Below are 24,732 nucleotides of genomic sequence, written 5' to 3' on the forward strand. Positions count from 1 at the left end.
GAATTAGTCTCTTCAGGTGATAAACAAAGGGTTTCTTTTATCACTTGATCAACCTTAATATTCATTGGGATACACAGTCCTTCAAAATCTCCAAAATCAGATTTTTCAGTTTATTATCCTATTAGATAAACTACTGTAGACAGAGTGATGCAGCACAATTGACTGCCAGCATGATAACCAGTGTTGCGACTTCCTAGATGCTGTAGCAAAAACAAGAGCGCATGCAGTTGCGCGATGAACACCACTGAATACAGGAGTGGCATTACTTTGTGTTTGCAGACGAATTCCTATTCTGTGTACAGCATCATGATAGACGAATCCGAGACACCGAGGAGAAGGAACGTTGTCAGTTTGCATTTTTCATCGTCGTACGGGCCCAGAACCTAGCGTACTGGTATGGGGTGCCACGGAGTACACATCTCGATCACTTCTTGTTCTCGCAGCAGGTAATGTGGACAGTCACTGTTAAATTTCTGACGTGTTAGGGCCCATGGCTGTGCTCTATCTTCGAGACCACCGTGACGCCATCGTTCAATAAGATAATGCACATCCACTTGTTGCCCGTTCTGTTCTGATCTTCCTTGATACAGAGGGTGTGTGACTGTTGCCCTGGCCATTGAGAATATTCGGTGCTGAGTTCCAGAGAGACTGGCATGCCATCATGTACCAGCCGCGTGAAATGGAAGCCAGATCTGTCATCAAAACTGAATTCGACTCAATCCCCAGCCGGGTACAGACGCCATTGCTGCCAGAAGTAGCAGCTCTGTGTTCTGAATTCTGCAAGCTATATACTCCAAAGCATCATCAAATTTAATCATGTCTTCCTCCATTTATACTGTGTTTACATAATAAATAAGATAATGGTATTTGATTTCCTTCTTGGTGCAGCAATTTTAATGACAATCACTAGAGAAACAATTATCCCCTCTCCCCCCCCAAAAAGACAGCATTTTGCGTTTAAATGAATATACATTAGGTAACATAGATATAGAGCAAAAATATAAATTACAAATAACTTAACAGCGCGCTATTACATGTTTTGCAAACCGAACGTCTGCAAAATTTCTTTTGACCGAATAATGTTACAGAAAGGCAAGAATACTTAACCTCAGGCGCAGTATAGAAATTTAACTCAGGCACAGTACAAAAACTTCCAGTTCACTCGCTGTTCATTACCATATTCGCAAATGACATTTATTTATTCAAATTGAAAAGAACGCATAAACATACATTTTATCTACTCAAAATGGAATTTTAGTTTTAAACACTATGTTATTAGATAAGTATAAAAATAAAATCATAAAACTAAAATAAAATTTTCATTAAAGAGGCGCAGTTTTATATATTAAAGGTAAATTAATACTTTTAATAAATAATAAGTTTCAGTAATAAAATTGTATTTTCAGTTTATTTCTGGAATGTTTGAAAAGGTGTGATAATAAGGGAAAAAATCTTTCGAAAAAATTAGAATATTTTTTTTATATTTTTCGCTGTGAATCCTGAGAGAAAGATTAATTTTAGTGACTAAAATTTCATTTCTTTTTAGTTTCTTAGTTTTTGTTACTTCCATAGAACTTTAGCAGTTGATTTTATAAATTTCTATTTGAAACTATGGAATGAAATATATCCGCCCCTCCAAATAAAAACTTCCAGTTAGAATTTCAGTTTCATTGGAAAACTGATTCTGCATTTATTATAAAACATTAAATTTATGGGAAGTACAACACACACAAAATAAAAAATATAAAAAAACTGAAAATCCTTTTGCTCACATTATACTACAAAATGTTAACTGCTAAATTGAATAGAAAATTGAAAATAATACGCAACTATTATTTTCTGTTAATAATAAGCACACTCATGTTAGTGCTTACATAATAGTCTGTTACTTTACAATAGTAAATTTAAATTCATTTTACCTTTTCTGGCTCACCTTGTGACCATGGTTACGATTGTTTGGAAAGATAGTCGAGTTCTCTAATTTACTGAAATCTTCTATGTATTTTAAAGTAACAGACCAGTATACAAGAAGACTAGCATAGCCTTTGCTTAATACTTTAATGTTAAATATACAATTAGGCAATCATCGGCCTTAAATTCGAGTTAGTTTCATAAAACACTCTATATTCTAAAGCTATTTTGACAAAAGCAGTCTGGAAGTCCTCATCTTGAAGAAACAAAATAGCTTTATTGGTTTTGCATCTATATGCCAATAGCATGTGTCGTTTCTTGGCGTAAGCAATAACTGTAATGCATTTTCAAATTTCTTGATTTCAGAAAATGAACTTAAAACAATATTGGAACTAAATCTCCCTTCTAATGAGCATTAATAGATATGCCTGGATGTTTGACAGAAATTTATATTTCCAAGGCTAGTTTAAGCTTTTTATGTTCTTCCTGCTTCTGCTTTTGTATTTTTGAAGAATATATTCTCACCATAATATTTCGGAAAATAGAGACTGAAGAGAAATGGTGTCTAAATGAAAGCGTGGCTCGATGCAGGGAGACATTTTAGAATCTTTAGTTCTAGTACTCTAATTAAAGGATTAAATCGTATATATGAAATGCGAAATAACTTATTTAAGATTTCAGATTCACGATTCTTAATTGTTTACTGTAAGCTATGTTTAGTGACAAATAATATTTTTAAAATTAAAAAAGTGCTGGTGCCAATCTCTACCTCTTCAAAATCCTCCGTCAGCGTTAAAGTCCTGTAAATGATGCTAGAAAAGATAGTAGTTATTTAAAAAGGATAATCCATCCGTAGTAGGATTCAATTCTCATATTAAAATTTCTCAATGATGTTAATAAATAAAAAAAATCTGATATGGGCATCGCATGAGTTCCTTGAACGCCTTTTAAATTATACTCATTTTTTTCTTGCTGCACGTCATTTAAGTGGTCAGGTACCCTTTTAGGGTAAAAAAAATCAATTTTTTATTGCTTTATATTAAAGAGCTAACTAATAGCAATATTTTGAAACAAACCGCATAAAAACATTCCCTCTAGAACGAAAGATATCGAGGAAGAACCGAAGCCCAATTTTCAAAAGTCAGGATCGAGGCGTTTGTTTACCTTTTTTGACAGCTGGATATTTACAGCTGCCCTCGTGAAGAGTTGTGATAAATTCCGTTTATAAAAGCAATCTAACATTTTTTTCTTGTAATGGCTTGGAAATAGATATATTTAATAATTATTTAATTCTCCTGCTTTTCTAGAAGAAGAAAGCAATATATTTACTTTTATCTTCACTCATTCATTCAGTTTGTTTTGCTTGCGAATTGTACAACGTGTTCTATATTCTGTGAGATATTTCTCGATATATTTACCTTCATTTAATAATATAATTAAATATTTATATTGAAAAGTCATTCCTAAGATTAATATGAATAGGATAGAAGGTAGATTAACACCTAAGCGATCATCTGGCGGTAGAAATAAAAAGAAAAATTTTACTGGTAATATCCACACACATTGCGAGTCGTCTACTGCGCAACTGCATGTGAGTGCTTCTGCAAAGAAAATAAAACTTTCTAATAAGCAGTTGGAAAATGAAACTAATGATGATTTTAAAGGTTTTAGGATCTTGTACTTGAGTGTAATGATTTCCTTTTTTGAAAAGGAATTGTGCTGCAAAACATGAGGCAGTGATGTCACTATCAAAGAAGAAGTTGTGTGTGGACTAAGTTCTAATTTTTTTTTAAATTGTGTAAATTGTATAGAACTGAGTGCATTTAAAAGTTCAAAAATAATTGGTAAGAAGAACAACTGTGCTGACATTAACATACGTTATGCTTATGCCATGCGAACAATTGGAATGGGCTACTCAGCAATGAAACTATTTTGTGGTATCATGAATCTTCCACATCCACTATCGAAAAAAAGCATACAATGCTACAGTAAAGAAGTTTATGTCGTGCTCACGTAATGTGGCACAGCAATCCATGAAAAATGCTGCTTGCGAAGAAGTTCAGCTAATGGGTTCTTCAAATGTTGTGGTTAGCGGCGATGGCTCATGGAAACCAGGGGTCACATATCACGAATAGGTGTGTGTACCGTTAATGGAGACAAAAAGTGGTAAGGTTCTCGACACAGAGGTTCTTTCATCTTTTTGTAAGGCATGTGATACATGGAATTCCATGAAAGGTACACCAGAGTATGATAACTGGCAAATGAAACATGAGGCGAAGTGTCTTATGAATCACAGTTTTTCTGCGGGTAAAATGGAGGTCGTCGGTATGGTTCGAATTTTCCAGCGGTCAGAAACGAAGCATGATGTGAAGTATATTGGATACATATGCGGTAGAGATTCCAAGACTTTTCAATCTATAATGGAGGCCCAGCCCTATGGGGAAGGTCGCTTAACTGATACACAAATTGACAAATTGACTAGATTCCAAGACTTTTCAATCTATAATGGAGGCCCAGCCCTATGGGAAAAGTCGCTTAACTGATACACAAATTGACAAATTGACTGTTTACTATGGTAATCCAATTCGAGAACACAAAACTTCTTTGGTGGAAATACGTAATGCTATATGGGCAATCTATTTTCACACACGGTCAACTGATGTCGAACCGCTGCATACCTTTTGTCCAATAGGTCCCAATACTTGGTGTAATTACCAGAAAGCTGTAGCTAATGGAACTGTCAGTGAATTCAGACATAACCAACACTTCCTTTTTGTGTTATAGATGTTATTAAACCAATATTTAATGATTTATCGCAACCGACATTGTTGTGAAGATGTCTTGGCGGGAAGACACAAAACTGCAATGAATCTTTAAGTAATTTGATTTGGAAATTGTGTCCCAAGACCCTTGGTTCAGGAAGAAGAATTGCTGAAATAGCAACGAATGAGGCCACAATACTCTACAATGAAGGTAATGAAGGAAGATTAAAAGTTATGGCGGAACCTGGGCTGTCAGTTGGTTCGTGTAGTCGAGCATGTCTATGTAAATTAAACGAGCAACGAGTGAAAACTAGTGAAATACGCATTTTGCAAAGCACAAAAGAAATGCGTAAGAAAAAGAGAAATAAACAAAAGGTTATTGAGGAGAACGCGTTGTTACATGAAGGCAAAGCATATTCACCTGGTGCATTTTAAATATATACGCTTTACTTTTTTTTTTTTTTTTTTTCTGGACAATAACTTATATTGTCTATTTTTACAACCTGTATTGTATAATTTTAGATAATTTTAAGTAATTTTATTCAAATACCACTCAGTATGAAAAAATTAATCTCCAAATGACTAGCCTGAAAAAAAAGTGAATTTGTGTAAAAATTGTAAATTTTCTGGTCAGTGAGTTAAAGTTTTCGTTTCATATTTTCATGAGTTTTGTGAAATTATTTTGTTTTTAGATGTTTTTATACTTGAGTATCCATATATAAATAATTATATCATGTATTTGATTTAATATGAACACTTAGTTTTCTTAAATAATGCATATTTATTTGATAAAACATACTTTTATCTTTAAAGTCAATTTTCTCAAAACTATGATTTTACTCACTGCGCGCAGCATTTCTCTGAAACGGCTAGTCTAAAGTGCACCAAATTTTACATGGATGTTTATATGCTAGATATGCTTAATATGACGAACCAAAATGGTTCTTATGTAAAACCTTTTAAAATTGTAGGTAATTTATGCCTAAACAATTTAATAAAAATTTAAATTTTGTTTTTAAAAAATTATTTTTGTAGGAAAGGAACATTTAAATAAAATAAATCTTCGTCATTTTAAAGATACATTATTTTTCTACCATATGAAAAAAATTGGGTTCCTCTTATGCTTTATATAGTTGAAACGCTGCGCGCAGTGAATGTCAAACTATTAGCTATAGAAAAGGGCTCTACATTAAAATATTTATTCAAAAGTTTTACTAATGTACATGACTCATTTAGTAATCTTAAACGAATAACTAAGGGTACTACTATATGTGTTAGAAATTTCATTTTTATGTGACTATTAGTTTTGGAGATACATCACTTGAAATTTGAGTAATTTTTTGACATATTTTATCATTCAAAAGATACCTGACTCCTTAAACTTATATCCTCGAATTACTCTAACTTAATTAGCTGATACCTCAAGGTAAGTTGAAAATAACATCAAGAACTGCAAATTCTGAAATTAAATATCCCAATCAATTTTTGTCGCAGGGAAGTTAAACTTCTTGTATTTCTATTTCTTCATAGCGAGTATAAAACTTTCTAAAATATAAGTATATTAGCCGGAATACCAGATTAAAAGTTAGATTTCGTTATTTGTCCAAATTTAATTTTTTATAATATATATATATATATGTAAGAGAAATAAAGAATATGTAAAAGATTAAATTAACAACGTAAATTTCCCTCTTCAATTCTAAAAAAAGTAACCTCTCTCTGCATTGCGTTATTTCTCGATTACTCCATGCCATATCATTCTTACATAATTCTGGTGATGTAAATGGAACTAAAACTCAAGCAGCCAATAGTAATTTTATAGCAATATTAACTATCGAATAAAATGCATTGAGAACGAAAACTAGCTCAGTGTGAATTAAGATTTCACCCTGAACATAACGGACTTGCTTTCAGCGCTTTGGCCTAGATGGACAACTGTCTGTCTGCTCCTTCTATCTTACTGCAAATTTGTCTAAAATGTAAATTTTTTTGGAATATGCACATTTAATGTGCCAACTTGTTTGTGGCTGCAACATGTTGCTGAAAATAAAAAATAAAGATTTAATCTGCCTTTGCCTCCAATTTCCTATTCATTATGGACCAATTATGGAATTATGGACCTATTCATTATGGAATTTTGATGGTTACACACCATCAAAATTCATGCGGGTCATTTACTTCTGATTTTGTTTTTATCGCAAATAAATATATATACATATATATATACTTTAGCCTATTGCAATAAAAAGAGAGATGTGCAACCACAGGTTAAAGCAGTCCCATATACAAAATTTCAATATTCAACTGCTAATCGTTTTCGAGTTATACGAGATACAGACATACATATGCACGCACAGAGCTCGCAAAAACCTTCATTTGGAACCCATTTTACAATCCCATTTGTAATCAAGAGTTCTTTATTCTGTCCCTACGTGCAGACGCCATCCCCAAAAATGGTGAAAAATAGAAACGGGAACTGTCAAAATGGATATTTCCGTTAAAATCTGAAAACTGAGTTTCTTCACGATTACAGTACTTCCTTTATTTCGTATAGGGAAGTAATAATAAAAATATAAACAAGTAACAATGAAAATAATGAACTTTTTAGTTTCTCCTTTTTTTCGCCTCTCTGTCTGCCTAACTAAGAAGAAATAACGTTTTTGGGGAAATAAAGCGATTGTAAGATGACATCGACACTTTGCCACTGAATTAAACTTGACATATCCGTATATATATATATACATACGGATGTATACGGATATGTCAAATTTATTACATATACTATATTTATATATATGTAATAAATTTGACATGTCCATATATATACATAAACATATGTTACCGTGAAAGACCGAAATTGGAGAATGTCGACTTTCACCGGAGAATGTCAGCATTCACCAAATACGTCGGTGAAAGATCGAATATTGCATTATATTCTTGTACATTAAGACCCTCACCGGTGTATGTCGAAAATCACGGACATGCTCTGGTGTACGTCAAAAAGAGAGGAATATATGTACACGCTGTCATTGCAAAAGGAAGTGTTCCACAAATAAATGCAGTTGTAAAAGCAAGGGCCTCTTGTGCAATTCAAAGTGCCACAGTAGTTTAAGTTGTTGCAATAAATAAGATTTGAATCACATAATTTAGTAAGTTTTTAACTTCTATTATTTTCCTTTCTCATTTTGAATGTACTGTGTGTTTTAAGTTCTTATGTTCTTAAGTTCTTATTTTAAGTCTCAAATGCGTTTCTTTGCAACTGAATTACGGAGAAGAATATATAATATTCTTATATGTTCAACATTCACCATTAGTACATGGTGAATGTCGACATTTACCGGTATAAGTCAGAAATAAGAGTATTTGGAAAATATTTCGGACGTGCACCAAGCGACTATGTGAATGTTGACATTCACCGGTGAAAGTCGACATTCTCCAGATTTCGGTGTTTCACCCTAACATATACATTTTGTCACTTTGTTACAGTTGTTGATTAATTATCGGCTTAGAATATAAACAAAAATGCATTTCACTTTAATAATGATCTATTATGGTTACCAGAAGTAGAATGAGTACTTGAGTGTGAATGAAAGCTTACTTTTTTATTTTACTTAATGTTATTTTGTAATATTTGACTGAAAGTATCTGCGCACTTAAAACCTAAATCAGTGTTAACTTTTCACTGAAATCAGAGTTAAAGAAATTGTGGAAGACAAATATTTTACACGTTTTGCTTGGCCAGATAAAATTTCCGCGCAAAGATCTAACTCCATGTCACAGTCTTAAAATTCAATAGGATAAGAAGAAAATTACAGTTGTGAAAAACGTGCATTACCTTTTATGAAGTTATACATTATATACATTTTGTCATTTTGTTACAGTTGTTGATTAATTATCGTCACTTTGTTAATTTATAAGAAATATTTATTTGTTTGAAAGTCTGAACTGAAATATAATGACAGACACGAGGCTGTCATATGTTATTACATCGTACGTAAATAGTAAAGTAAAAGTAAAATGAATTTCTAAAAGCAGTTTTTAAAATTTTGAATAATAAATGTTTTTATTATTATCCATGATAATTGTGTTACCGTCTATTAATTACTGATAGAATGTGCAAAGAAATTTATGCGATTTGAACACGTACAACATGTTTTATGCACATTGCAGCATATTCTTGCAGAGATGGAGATGTGCACTTCTTTTTTTTTCCGCTAACTGTTTTTAAAAGATTCATTTTTAATTGCAAGTAGTTTAAAATAGATTTTACTTAGTCTGATAAGAATATGTTAATATGTCGCTAGCTAAGAGGAAAGGCTGAATTTAACAGCTGGTGTATCGTGTTGCAGCCCTTCCACCGGACGGCCCAGACGTAATTGGATTGCAGCCCCGTTATCAAGTAGGGGATGAGGTAAATATAACGTGTTCCTTTGGACCCTCAAAGCCCGCTGCGAGAGTCAACTGGTATATAAATGGCGAAGTGGTAAGTGAATTTCTTAATCCTTAATAAAGCAAATTTGATCAGATTCGGAATTCTTATATTAAAAGAAAAACATATTTTTTTTCTTTTTTGTGTGTGTACAGATGAGAAAACATGTTATAATTTTCTAAAACCACAGAGGGGAAATCGATTAAGAAAATTATTATTATTAATATTATTATTGTATTTATTAATGTAGAATTAAATGGCTTAAGTAACATTTAAAATCCCTTAAAAAGTTTCATGTGTTACCTAATTTAATATAATATATATATGAAATAGTTATTTAAGAACGCTTCCATCGCTGGTACTTTATTAATTGTAGTACTTGGTTTGTGTTTATAAATTACCAACTGGTTTAGTAAAATTTCACTTTATTCGACTCTTAAAAATATTTTATCTTATATTGTAGAAAAGGTACATGTTTAAATGACTGTAAGCTCTAGGAAAGAAAATGTTTATTTTTAGGATCTTACTCTTAAAACATTTTGTACAAAAGTTTTGGGCAAAAAACTTTATTTTATAAAATATATTTCATTACTAAATATTTCTCTAAAAAGGGAGGTCCGTAAGCTTACTGTTACACATATAATTATTAGGTTAATAAAACCCCAATTAAACTTTATTAATTCTTCACTGAGAGCTATTTTTTAAGTTGCTGCAGCTTCCCCTCCTTTTATCTTTTAATTAATTAGATTTAATTAATATAATATGCTATTGCCAGCTCTTTAAATGCCTTAGCTTTGCATGCATTGACGAGACGCGGCGCAACAATACTAGAGCTATCGATAAGCTTTGTACTCAGCTGTTTGCGGTAAGTATTGATTAGTCTTCAAAGCTGGGCTATTAATGGGAAGGAATAAATCGCTTTCTAAGCCTTGGTGGGAATAAGAATCTCAACAGGATCAGTTTAATAGGTAGGTTACTTTCATCACTGCCAGGTACTTCAGATATTGCGTTACTTCAAAGCCATTGCCTAATCTGCATTTAGAGCTTTATTTTTCCTTCTCTTACAAATGATTATAATCATAATACGTATTTGAAAAGACATTACTGCTCTATATCTCATTCGGTCTGTAAACTTTAACTGATATATTTAATCACAGATCGGGTAAGATTTGTAGTCTTCCGTCTTTGTAGTCGACTTGCAGTCTTTCGTAATTTTCAAAATAAAAAGATGTGATTAAATTATTAAATTAACTATTTTCTGTTATTTTATCATATAATGTTTACAAAATAGAAAAAAATAGATTAAAAAAAACATTTTTCTGACTGCACATATTCTAATAAATTAGTTCTTTAAATAAACTGATATAATTTGAAAAAAAATATACAACACTAAATATCTCAAAGTGAGATAAAAAAAAAAAACATTTTTTTGTAGGAAATCGGCATTCCGATTACTTTCAGCACATGGGGGAGTAAGAGTTTTCGACCTGCTACAGCTACTACAAATTTTTGGACCTACTAATAATTACTATAAATTATAAAGCCTTGCAAGTATTCGAACTTCATCCAGTATACTTCCTTAGAAATTGTTCTGTAAACTATAATTTAACTGACTATTGCAATGTATTCACAATTATAAGTTTGTAACTTTCGAACATACTAATTTGCATAGAAACTAGTCTGGTGTAAAAGTTGCTATCTTCCTAAATAATTAGTGTTTTTTTCCTTTAAAACACGAAACATGGAAACTTCCTTTTCTTTAAGTGGTATAAACTAATATTGTTTTATATAGTGTAGAAATGCTTTTAACAAAGAGAAGAAAATCATAATGTCAAAATTGAGAAAGATTAAGGTTAAAGAGATATAATAAGCCCTGAGCATTAATTGTGTGCTCAATCAGATAAATCTACGATAAATTCATGATATTTTACTGCAAGGGGCTTGGAAAAGAAATAAAATTACGTCTGTTACTGTTCTATAAAATTTATACTCTTACAAGTGGAAAATACCAAAAATGTGATTGAAGAATAGGTAAGAACTGGTTATTACAAAGCAAAAGTTTAATATTTCATCATAAGTAACTTCTAAGAAATGCTCTGGTTGTACACAGAAGGTTTATATCTTCGTATTCTGCAAGGGACAATAGTCTGTTACTTTGAAATAGGAAATTCAAGGTTATTTTCTGCTGCTCGATTTGACTGGTAACCATGGAAACAATAGATGCGGAAAAAAGGCGACTCGCTTAACTTTTTTCCCCGCTTCATTTCTGTTTAGCGTGTTTCCTTTCATGAAAAGTACGCAAATGGAGGCTGACTTAAAGTGCAGTCTCAAATGACAAATAGATACTGCTAGGTTATGACGACACGATTTACGGTCGCAAATGAGAGGGGGGGCTGGAAATGGCATTGAAGTGGCTATTTTAAAATAATAGACTATATTATCATCGGTTTTATATTAATATTTAAACTCTGAACGATCAGGTAATTGATATTTTTGAAAAATATTCAGCAGATGAGCGGCTTAGACTCTTGTTGTTCTCAAAATTAAAACTGATTCAATTTAGTAGGAAACTGAAATAAATTAAACAAAAATGAGTTTAAACATTCTCTTTTCTTTGCATAGCAGTAGCATAATATTGTTTAACATCTTTAGCACTACCATCAAATACAAATCTTCAAATCAAGAAGGTGGAGTATAAGATAAATTTTATTTTTAGACTTTAGTTTTCTCTATATAAAATCCTATTTCAATAGTTTGATTTAGGAAAAAAAAATTTAAAAAATTCTTTATATACTTTACTTTTAGATACTTGAGATGACTAGCGTTTTAAAGCCAGGTGAATGTAGAAATACCATTTTTTCCTCTTGCTGTTTACGATATTGGAGCTGAAGCTGTAGCTCCAGCAAACATACCGCAGAAAGGATTAAGTGTAATTAAAATATTTCTCGCGAAATCAAACACTCATATTCTTAAATCTTCTACAAACATTTTTAGCAAATATCTAACCTGCTGTATATAATGATACGGTTAACGCTTAATGTCCTTGCTTTAGAGTGATTAATTTCGAGACAGTTTGTATCATATCATTAATGTTTTTGGCATAAATATTTCCAAAAGGGGTCAAACAGATCGTTTTCATGTTTAAGAATGTTAGGTTACGTTATCTAAATATGACAAGCCACGAGGGCTATCTGCTAAGGGTGGGGGAATTTTTTGAGAGAAACTAGCTCGTATTCACGTTGCACATGAGAAAAGCCACGGGAACCAACCATGCAGCCAGCCCGTTCGCCTGGGATCGAAGCCAAGCCAGACAGAACTACCAGTATTTAGCGGTTTTAACCACTCGGCCACTGGTGGGATCTTTTTTTATGTAGATCTAACAAACTAAACTAAGGTTTAAGGAGATAAAATATGATTCGAAGTAAAGCCAATCATTATTCTGATATGTTAAATGAATGTCGCAGCGTTAATTGGCATTTAAAAAAAACGAGAGTTAAACTAACTCGATACAGTTATACTAAATTAAAAAAGCTAGTATGATAATTTGTCGATCCAGGCATCATAACAATGCTAGAAAAGAAAGAAAGATTTCGTTTTTCCTGTAGCACAAAAAAATCTAAACATGGATGTATTTTACTGAAGCCCACTCGCCCCAGTTAACAATAATGGCCTCCTTTTACCCCAAAAACTTGTTTTCGTCATTAGCTTCTTAAATCACCCTTCTCGAAAATCACATTTCGTATACTAAGGTGCTTATAGTAACTAAAATCTTTTAGGAATGTTTAAGAACTATATAAAATCAGTATTAAATCGTTCTCATTGGTTGAAATTTCAGTCCTCAAGATGCACTATACCCATCAGATGTTTATTCGCAGCGCATATGTAGGAACAATGAATGGCAACCATCTTGTCCGTAATATCACTTTAATTAGCACTGGGAATGTACAAACTGATATTCTGAAGAATTTTTTAGCAACACTTAATTACCATCTGGAAAGTGTATAAGAGCCAGTTTCCCGCTCTGTTTTATCAAGTATTGCTGTGAAGAGAAAAGTTAATCTATGTCACTTGAACATAAATTGGCTTTTTAAGTTACTCCTTAAGCTTGTAACATTCTAATTTAAATAAAGTTCTCTAACTGCTAGAACCAAGTAAAACTACGTAGCTACTATTCGCTAAATTTTTCTGCATAAATAACAACTCTGAAGAGAAGGGTTAAAAAAAACCCTTTTAGTTGAATTCAATTATTTACAAACGGTCTCTATTGAGTGTTCAGGAAGCCAACTTGGCTTGAACTTAAAGCAGAAAATGTAAAATTAAAGTAAAGCTAAGTAGACTAAGCAACCTGGCTGCACAAAGTTGCTACCGCGTAGTTGGCTTTTACTAAAACTCACAAGCGTAGACTAAAGCACGGCCGTAACTAAAGCACGGCCCTATGAGCTTTAACTCATACAACAACGCGGCTGCCAAAAGGCAGATCACGCTCTCTCTATATGGCTCTCTACTGTCTAACTGAAGTACTTCACACCTCAGCTTAAATAGTAGTTTCTTCCCTGTTTTGCATTAAGCGTGAAACTGGAAACTCATTCTGATAGGAAAGAGTAGGTAAGAAAATGAGAAAGTAAAGGAAATCTATCTTAAAATAAAAACAACTAGTAGAAAAATAAACCCGACAAACTGATCCGCAATATTTACATACAAGTTCAATTCTGCCAAAACATTTTTATTCTTAAGATACAAAAATGAAGCCTTAAAATTTATAATTACTAAACGATTTAAAGCAATTAGTTAGATCATAACGCTTTTTTTTTCTCATCATTCACTCCAAAACAGTTAACTCAAAGTTATAAAATTTTAATTTAAAATAACAAACATTAAGAAAAACTGAGCTCATAACTCATTTATCAATTAAGTGGATGAGAAAACATATGCTTAGGCAATTAAAAAAAATAGATTGTTAAAAAATTTTATAGACTGTTAAAAATACCCCAATCAAATTTTGAAGTTCGCGAATATCTCAGTAGCATGATTTGTAGAATTTTTTAAAAATTTTCATTACTTCATAATTTGTGGTATAGTTTCTAAACTCGGGTAGTTCGACTGGGAATCAAATCCTGGTGAAAGAGCTCTCAGCATGGACTGGATACGAGCCAGATTCCCTTATAAAATCCTCCACGAAGACACTCCCCTCTCTTAGACAGATAGCGCTCGAGTGTTCTGCCATAAACATATAAATTAAACCAAAACAAGTGAAACGATTTAGATGTTGCAGGGTGGTACTTGCAGTGATGGCCAGCTGGACAATTCTTTTGCAACCGATATCACATTTGGATGAAGATACTGATGAATTGGTAAAAAGCGCACCTGTTATTTAATGAATTTTCATATTTTAAGACATATTTTTGTAAGTATGATAAGCAGCGGATTGTAAGCGTAAAGGTGACAGAAGAGAAGGACTGTACGTTGTTTCCAAATGGAGGTTTTTTAGAGTTATAGTTTCACATAATTTTGGTTGGTTATTCGAGTTTTAGCTCAAAAAAGTTTTAAATTATTATTGGGCGAAACGCTATTAACATTATATAAGAATTAGCATTATCTATCTCATTAGCATTATATAAGAATCATCTAGAAGGATTAATGTTTAAATGACGTAGTTTAGAGAGATTTATGAAAAGTAAGTACCATTTTTAGAACGGAAAAAGGAAATAATAAAACTAAAAAAAAAAAGCGTTAATGGACTATTGAAAATTACAGGTAGTATTTTAGATTGCCTAATTTTTTATCTTACATACATGGACGTAATATTTAATGATTCCAAAATTTAAGGCTTCTGATTTAAAGTATAATAATAAAAGTTCTATTAATATTTATGAATGAAAAAACTCTTTGCATGAAGAAAATCTTTATGTCTAGAGGATTTAATGTTGGCTTGCTTTAAGCTTAGTAATATTTTGTACATTTGCTGCAGATAAATCTCCTATTAAAATTTTGCCCTCTATATTGTAAAGGTCGATACTGAATTGAATGAATTAAACTAGCACACAAACTGACCTGGTACTTACCTATTTTTTAGTAAATGTCATTAAGGTAGAAAAGGTCATTAAGGTCGAAGAGGGTTTATTCTAAAAATGGGTCTATACTTTGAGGGTATATGCAATGTTTGAGGTAGAGAGATTTTGTACTAAACCTAAATTTTTCGTAGATAAGATCTTTCAATCTTTATGTTTCTGAATACGTTCTCATTTTTTACTAAAGCTTATATAATAAATATGGACAATCTTTCTCTATTTATTAGGCTATGTGAAAACTGTTCAATCTAAAGATAGCCTAATTTAATTTCTCCTTTCTTGTTTCATGCTATTACATAACTCACCCTAAGTTTAAACTAAGTTATTAAGAATACTAAACTGATTAACTTCAAATTATAATTTAAAATTTCATTTATCCTATAAGAAGAGGAATTTCCCCAGTAGGATTTGGATGTGAAACTCCTAACACCAACAGAAATTCAGAGAACACGTTTTGTTTCTGAGGGAGTACATTTCAGTGCAGTCGAAGACTTAATTATAAATAACTAACTTAAATGAAGCAGCTTAATTGCAACTTTAATAAAAATTAGGTAGTTTTTTATATTAAGATGTATTAGATGAAGTAAACAAAATAAAATCTATAAATCTCCTAAGATGAAAAAAGTTCATTTGAATAAAACGTGTTCATTCAGAACTTTATGTATAATATATTGCCTTATTTATTTTTCTGGACACGAGGAGCTGTTTGGCATGAATAATATAAAAGTAAATATTTAAATTATAATTTTTACGACAAAACTTTCAGCTTTGAATAAAGTTTTTTGATAAACTACAGTTGGCTATAAGAATATCTTTAAGCTTTTACAATTGATATATTTTTATATGTTAATGAATCTTTAAAATAAAATTCACTAAGAGGCGGGGAAGATAAGCATAAAAATTATTACCTCTAACAAATAAACTATAATTTTTGCTCTATGAGTTTAAACACCAAATAAGTATTTCACAATTTAATAAGCAATCGCTTCGTTAAATTTCTCGAAATTTCCTTAAACAAATGATTTCTAGAGTTATTTCTTTTCAGCTAATAAAATTCAGCTGAGTAAAATGGGTGAAAAATAAATTTAATTATCTTTGAGTCAAATTTTGTGTTGCAAGAATTTAACTTGAAGCTTTCATTTTGTTTTTCAATTATTTAACATGGAAAAAGATCATGATTAAGCAATGGTCTGTTGAGAAAAATGCTTGGTCTTCGACATTTTTTCCCCTAACTACAAGTAGCGGGTATTTCTTTTTCAATTCGCAAGCGAGATGAGAATTTTGTTCAACAAATTAATATATTTGCTGAATTTTTCGCATGCTTTTAATTATATTGATGAACTTCTGCCATCGGTTATTTGTGTTGATGTATTATTATTCATTTTTTTAAACATGCAGACATCTTCGGTTGCAAATAAATATCTTTTTTAAAAACCTGATTTATTTTTAACAAACTGCTATCATAGTTTATTATTTGGTAAAAGTTAATATCGAAGAATTTACTCTTTGAAAGTACATAGCCTATGTATGTATGTATGCATGTGTATTATATACATATGTATCCCACTGCATTTTAACATATAACTGATTTTGAAATCATTATCTCCTTTATTATTGCTGAATAAACTAGAGAGTAATTTCTAATGCATTTGATATAATACGCAAGTGCATATTTTAGTGCAACCGAATAATTTTAACACTATGTATTTTTAACAGAATGCTATCATAGTTTATTATTTGGTAAAAGTTAATATCGAAGAATTCACTCTTTGAAAGTATATAGCCTATGTATATATGTATGTATGTGTATTATATATATGTATCCATCCCACTGCACTTCAGCATAAAACTGATTTTGAAATCATCATCTCCTTTTAAATACTGAATAAACTAGAGACATTTTAGGAAGTAATTTCCTATGCATTTGATATCATACGCAAGTTCATGTTTTAATGCAACCGAATAATTTTAACGCTACGTTATTCTTATCGATTTGGAAAACAGGCAGATGTTTCTATTTTTTATCCTATTAATGATATTCAGTTTGGCTTGCATTGACGCTTATAAGGTATTTTCCTTCTCCCTTTTCTCATGCCTTCGTGGTGTAATTGGAAGCACACACGACACGTATTCTGGAGGTTTGGAGTTCGTATCGCGGCGAGTGCATTGTACATTTTTGACGTCTCCAGCATTAGAAACTCTGATGACTCTACAGGCTTTAAAGTAAAAACCGTTCCTGGCTTATGAAGAAGCTATATTTCGGAAAACGTATTCAAGAAGAATTCGCTGATATTTAGGACATGATGGAACAGTGAACATACGATGATGATGAGTATGTTAATAATAATAGCATTAAAAATAACTGCATTTAGTAATAAGAATACTAAATAATACTATAATAATAATAGCAATAATACTCCAATTTTACAATAATATGCCATAAAAATATTGTTATTTTTCATTTAATTCAAACAAACCGAAAGTATAATAAAACCATACAAGACGTTTAGATAGAACATAGCCCAAATGTAATGAATACACAAGAACGCACACACATGTACATATCTATCTATATATATATAAATATACATATTCCCAGTTATAAAAGGCCGGGTAAGGACTTTTATAACTGGGAATATGTCTACGACGAAAGGTTACAAAAATAAGGGTCAGGTAAGGATTTTTGTGGTGTGTGTGCGTGTGAGAGATATAAAAATATGAAGAAAAATTTATTACTGAACAAAACGTAACTGGAACAGTCCTTCATATTCTTTATTTAATTGCATACATCCCTTTCTTCAAGGCTCCATACTGCACCATGTTAAAATATCAAATCTTGTCGATTTGAAGATGTGATAATTTAGAGGTTCATAGTCATCGTACGTTGATAGAATTCAGCGGAGAGGTAGGCTAGAGGAAACCAGTCCTGAAGATATGATTTATTTCGTTTTATGTTATTTGCTATTAAATGAAGACGGGATTAGGGAAGGCAACAATTCGCTTTTTAGTCATGGCCGAAAAACACTGCTGCGTAGTTGGCTCGAAACTGCTATGTAGTGGATGACCGGATGATTTTTGAAAGAAGCGTGACAAGCTTGGTAGTTGAACATCGTTTATTTTTATATGACGGATTTCTTAGCACATATTTTCTTAACCGGTCAAACAAAAGGTACGCTGAACGCGCACCACAATTTTATACATGAAGTTTACATTTTATATAAGGGAGGATAGCTAGCAGAGGCTAAGCAAACGTTTCCAATAGGAAGATGAAGTAGTAAAAAAGGATACGTAGTTAGATGCGGCACTATTTATAAGACTTTTATAAGTCTTTGTTAATCCTGTACAGCGAATCCTGAGCAGATTTTGCATTGGGGTTAATGCAGGAAAAGCGTGATGTAACATGGTGAAATATGGAGCCTCGAAGATAGGGTGTATACAATTAAATTTAAAAATTCAAAGGACCGTTTCAATTAAGTTCAATTTGGTAATAAATTTTTCTTCATGTTTTTATATCTTATACTTTATGTGTGTGCTGCTATAATTCCCGCGTATTCCCCCTTGCATTTCAGTGCCAGGTTCTAAAATTTTATCTCTTAATTTTTCCCTTTCTTTAATGCGTTTAGAGAACGAGCCCTGCCCAAAACCGAAAATGGATTCATCCGCCTAGTGATTGTTTTCATTTTACTAACAAAGACAAACCCTCTCGAACTTTCTACGATTGTCATTAGAATGCAATTGTACCTCTTCAACTTTATGCTAGCTTAATACGGCGAAACAAACATGAACTGACATTCTGTCTAGGGTTTCTCGGTGTAGCACAGATAACAATAAGAACGGGAGAGTTTCAAATTACAACAGAATGGAAATGAAGATATTTTAATGTTAATATTACTATGTATTCTGATTGGAATGTAGATTTCTTTTAAATAAATAATATTGAGATTGTTACCTGTAGACTACTTTGTATTTTTTGTGATCTTACTGCAATGGCTTCCTTTAGGAATTAAATTACTAGAATAATTTACCCTCTCGATTTTCGGACGATAAAATTAAAGAAAGAGGATATAACAATAAATGAAGCAATGCAAGCAATAAATTAGAAACAATCGAAAGCTAAACCATGCACCGAAAGCTACTGTTCTTTAACTGTTATATAAAATACATAATGAAATCGTAAATTTGAATTCATATTCCATCAAAACAGAAAAATAGGGTTGCGTTCTCTTCATTCGTGTTTTCTACTTCCTTGCTTAAATTGAATATGAATTAAAAATTACAGTTTATTCATTTTTATATATACATGTAATAATAAAATGCCATAGTCAAGAATACACTTAAAATTCTAACTGTATGTTCTTTTCATTTTTTAATGGCGACGGTCTCTTATTTGAAAGTACGTGGAATTAAATCCACAGCCCCATAGTCAAGTTGTTTTTCTCGCCTTTTTCTACACGTACAGTTATAGAATGTTCTGGAGATATTTACAGGGAACTGGAATGGCTGACGAGGCTGATGTCATTTCTTGGAAGCTCCGCCTTTCCAGAGGCTATAAAAGGACTCGCAAAGGAATATCGGGGTCTTTTCTTTAATGTAACGATGCAGTAAACTTCATACAAAAAGTTATTAGTAATTCTTTTTTATTTACTCCGGAGATATGATTTTTTGTAACCGCTATTTCTCCTGACCAATAATAAATGGATCCTGTTTTTTAAACTTATCGTCTGATAATTTAACTTACGACTACATCTATGATTCTTCACCAATCTATTTATTCCGGTCAAAAGCTGGTACATCACATACATATATGCAAATTTTGTGATAAAAAAGTAACAAATAAATAAAATTCAATTATTCAAAAATATAGGTGACTTTTACACAGTTTTTTTTAAATAACGAAAAGTTTTATTTCTAAAATAGTTACATTTTCACCAATAAGTTGCGCTAGAGCGAACCTGACGAAGTGGCATTTTATATGGGATTGTGTGATGATTCCTGAGGATTAGGATCATCCTCATTATCAATTTTCCTTACAAAATCTAGCATAGCAAGAACTGAAACCAACTGATTTCGAGAGACGTCGTGAATTTGCAAATTGGCCTTTCTTACTGATGGGAAACAATGCGGAATGGCACTGTCTGTATATCCGTTTCGCTTAATAAAAGTGTAAATGCATACAGCTACGGCATCTAGGTGACAGAGAACCCAAACGCGCTTGTGGGAACGCCTTTGCTTCAGCTGAAAATGACAGCCAAAAATGACAACCAGCGTGACACTCAAAGCACAGCAAAGATGGCAGAAATCATTGAGGTATTCATTACAGGCTTCTTTTCCTTCAGCAGGTCCACAAGTATGCATTTCAAACTCTTTCTATGAGAGTCGAACGTTATGCGGCGCTTTTGAGACAATATCATTCCCATTTTGCAAGGGATGTAAGTTCTCGGAGGTTACACTCAGGGTGGTGCGCCTCAGCGTAGAACTTGCCCCCGTACTTATTGCGATCAACATTTGACAATGACTGTGTCCTTACTTGCTCTGTCACACATGAATGACCACCACTGTCTCCAGATCTTAGTTTTGTTTACGGGCTACGTGAAATTACAGTTACACAGAATCCAGTCGATGTTGTTAGCGATACTGAAAGAAGTTATACGTAATCATGTGGGAGGAATTACATGTGAACCCTTTTCGATGCTGTGCAGTGTGTCGTGTCACAGCTGACGGCCATTTCCCTGAATGAATGCCGTTAAAACTAGCATTTGTAATCCTAGATGCGTTGTGAACCATTTGGCTCCACTGTACGAGCTTCTAATGCAAGTGAAACCCCGCCTATCACTGAGAAATATAACTGTTCTGACAATGAATTCTTTCAATATTAAAATACAGTCCTACATTTTCTGAGTATTTTTGTGAAAACAACATCGTGCTATTTTCTACACTTTTCGAATACTTGAACTGTTATATTTTGTTATCTGTGATCACCCGCTATATTTATACCGAATATGGATATATGTATGAAAGTATATGCTTAGTGACTGTTTCGTGACGTCACTTTACTCACAGAAGTCGGCAAAAGCGGGACTTCGACTTCACTCCACGGGTTGACGTTGATCGAGAATAGTAAATCTTATAGTACGTGATTTTTATAGTAACTGTCCACGTTTCATGGTATTCATTATTATATGTTAGGTTTATATACTTAATAATCTTATAGTACGTGATTTTTATAGTAACTGTCCAAGTTTCATGGTATTCATTATTATATGTTAGGTTTATAAGGTATTCCTCCCGCCTTCGTGGTGTAGTGGTTCTGCACGCTGGGTTGGTATTCCAGAGGTCCGTGGTTCGCTTCCCGGCGAAGACCTTTGCTCATTTTTCATCTTGTCTGCTTCCAAAACATACCTAATGTCTCTACAGTGGCGCCCGAACTAAAAAAAAGTGTATTGGATGATGATTCTCCTCACCCAGGATTTGGCGATTGGGTTCCCTAAGAAACCCCAATCACCCTTTAAAAGGCGGAGTATATAAAGTATTTCTCCCGCCTTCCTAGCATGCCTTCGTGGTGTAGTGGTTCTGCACGCTGGGCCGGTATTCCAGAAGTCCGTGGTTCGATTCCCGGCGAAGGCGTTTGCTCATTTTTCATCTTGCCTGCTTCCAAAAATGCCTAATGTCTCTATGTCTCTATAGGTTTACGAGTTTGATTGGAATAAACTTTAGTTATTATTTATATACCTTTTTAAAATTCTTTATTCTTGTGCTTGCAGTAACTCATTCTCACACTTTTATAGCCTAAATTAGCTACTTATATGAAAATCCTGCTGATGTAAAGAATTTAAGCAAAAGAGCTACAACTTTATTGCTTGTAAACAAAGTCCGTGCTTTAATGGCTGCAGTAGGGGCGATGTTGAAGTACTTGTTCTAAAAAAAAAACTTTACAGGAAACTGAACTAAAATACGCTTTTATTTCGGTTAGGGTATACGAATTTACACAAGGAGCAGCGTATTAGAGAAATATTGCATTTCTACAGGTACTCTTTTGACTTGTCTCATCACTCCAATATATGGACTGAAATTATGTGACATCAACAATCAAGACTTAATATAGTACCCTTTTGAACCTAGAAAGTTAAAAAAAATGAAAGAAAAGCAACTGTTACTCAGTTATTGTTAGACATAAAAATTTGCATAAATCACTAGTCTGCGCGAGTAACATAACGGATCAAGGTATATAGGAAAGAAATTGATAAAGTTAGCCGTTAAATGAGTTAAATTATAAATGTTAAAGTGTGATCAGGTGAACTTCTCATGAGCTTGTTGAAAATAACACTAAGTCATCATTATTATTACTACCGTAACAGCACTATTACGCAGTATTTAAATACGCAACAATTAACGTGGTCTCTGTCAACCGAGGTTTTCTGTTAAAGTTCTGTATAGCGGTCCATTAATTTAAAGCAGCGTTGGGGAAATGTTGCTTTGGAAAAGATAGCAAAAATGGGTAACATTCGAAAATTCTCTCATCAGGGGGTGACTGATCTTTTGGCTTTTATTATCAACTGTGGGTCTTTAAACGGCCTTTTTATTGTGCCAAATGGAATTATAAGGATAAAAGAAATGTCATAATAAAGTAAGAATCAAATCTCCCTTTTGTAGTAACAGTTTTGTTATCTTTTCGATAATATAAGTTATTCTGATAAGGTTTAGGTTTACATTATTATATCCTGTTATTTCAGCAAAATATTATAAAGAACATATGTGCGTATTATCAATCTTCCTTCTATGAAGAATTAAAAATAAGGTGATTAATTCTACAGGTTTTGAGCCTGATATTTTTGAATAAAAACGCTTTTAATTAATTGTTTAACTACTCTGAGTATCACCAACAGTTTTACATACACAAGTTATAATTAAAATTTCTTTGCAAATTGTAACAGTTTTCAAGCTCTCTTTCTCACGGCTCCAATATTTTTCGAAATTGCAATTCGATGTTTTGATACAATAATTTAATTCCAAATAAACTTATTCTGAGTGTAAAAGCGGCTTTTATTTCTAAAGACATTCTATTTTAGGCTAAAGCTCACCATGTAACTCATTTGCCTCCAAGAAGGACGAAAGAAGGTTTGCAATGGATTCAGCTACGCTTAGTGTTCGTCATGTCAGGTTCTTACATTCGCAGAGGTGGTCTTCGATTACAATGCTTAGCTGAAGTGTATTTGACGTACGCAAGATCTCATTATGAATTAGTAATAGGAGAAAGGTTATCCGGACCAGGTCCTCAGAATGGTAAGGAAGTGTACTTTTTTACCCGTGTTGTGGTTTTTCCTCAGCACATTCTCTTTACCGATACAGTTATATAAATCTGGTTTTATTTTAGTAACATCTATGATGCAAATTTCTTCGTTGCTTCGTTGCAATTTACAGGGCGTAAGATCTGCTATTTATATCTTCGATATTATACACGTGAGACATCAGCATAAGATGTTAAATTATTTGAAAATTAATTTTACCTGAACTTGTTAATAATATTTTACATTTTTACATCAGTGTTGTATTACATCATAACTGATGCCCAAAATATTTTTATTGGCCTTTAATACACTGATATTAAAATTTGCAGCCCTTCTTCCTGCCTGTTGTATAGTCTAGATCCAAAATAAAATCAAAAGGGTATGAGGAAACTTTCAGCAATGTGCAGATTGCAAACTTCTCAACACATATTTCTTTTTTTCTTTAAATTTTAAGTCAAACGGTAATTTACTTTTTAAAATTTTTTATTTATGCCATTTTATATTTAAAAAAAAGGAAATTCAGAAATAAGTGCCGGAACCTTTAAAATTGGAATTCTTTTTGCGCTAAGTTTTAATTGGATTCAAAAGTAAAATTAAGGTAATAATAAATACTGTTTTATTTTAAGAAAAATATTTATATTATTTACACACTTTAATTTTTTAACATTTTTTGTTATTTTTTTAATTTTTAAAAATAATGGTAAATGTTTTTGAGCTTATAAAAGGTAATATGGTGTTTGCAGTTGCAAATTTTCTTGTCACTAATTTGAAATCCATATTCACTCACTATATAAGTGATGAAAAGTGAATAAAAGAAACAGAACTATTTAAAAAGCTACTATAGATTGAAATAAGTCTTTTTCATCAATAATTTAATATTCTTCAATTAAATCAATTAAAAATCGTTGTTCTACGGGATCGGGTCAGCATTTGCTCACTGAAATGAATCGGTTCTTTTTTTTATGATTAACTGCTCACTAACATTAACCTTTATGAAAAACATTGGGAAAAAGGTTAAATCAAGAGCGGTTAGCGAGGATGAAGCGAAAAGCCAAGAGAATCGAACGAGCAGTGGGATCGGGACCGGTTAGCGAGATTGGAGCAAAGATCGAAAAGAATCGGACGAACAATGGAATCAGAAGAATCAACTTAATCAAAAGCTAACTTCCTAAGCTGAGTTCTTTCAGTTTTAGTTGTTTTGAGATTCTACGTAGCATTAAAAGTAAAAAAAAAATAGTCCAGAATAAAATTTTTTCACAAAGTTGTGAAATATAAAA

General features: G+C 32.3%; 1 protein-coding gene across 1 annotated transcript in view; it reads left to right on the forward strand.

Moving 5' to 3' along the window:
• The window catches only part of LOC118197948 (uncharacterized), a 350,563-nt gene that overhangs the window by 233,676 nt on the left and 92,155 nt on the right, over positions 1 to 24,732 (forward strand). The window contains exons 4-5 of the mRNA XM_085809172.1: positions 9,023 to 9,156; positions 23,237 to 23,450. Coding sequence (XP_085665298.1) covers positions 9,023 to 9,156; positions 23,237 to 23,450 — 348 coding nt within the window. The remainder of the gene's footprint in view (positions 1 to 9,022; positions 9,157 to 23,236; positions 23,451 to 24,732) is intronic.

The sequence above is a fragment of the Stegodyphus dumicola genome, chromosome X2 (genome assembly GCF_044657685.1).
Source record: "Stegodyphus dumicola isolate Sdum_Otavi_A_Nest chromosome X2, ASM4465768v1".
In the NCBI taxonomy this organism is placed as follows: Eukaryota; Metazoa; Arthropoda; class Arachnida; order Araneae; family Eresidae; genus Stegodyphus; species Stegodyphus dumicola.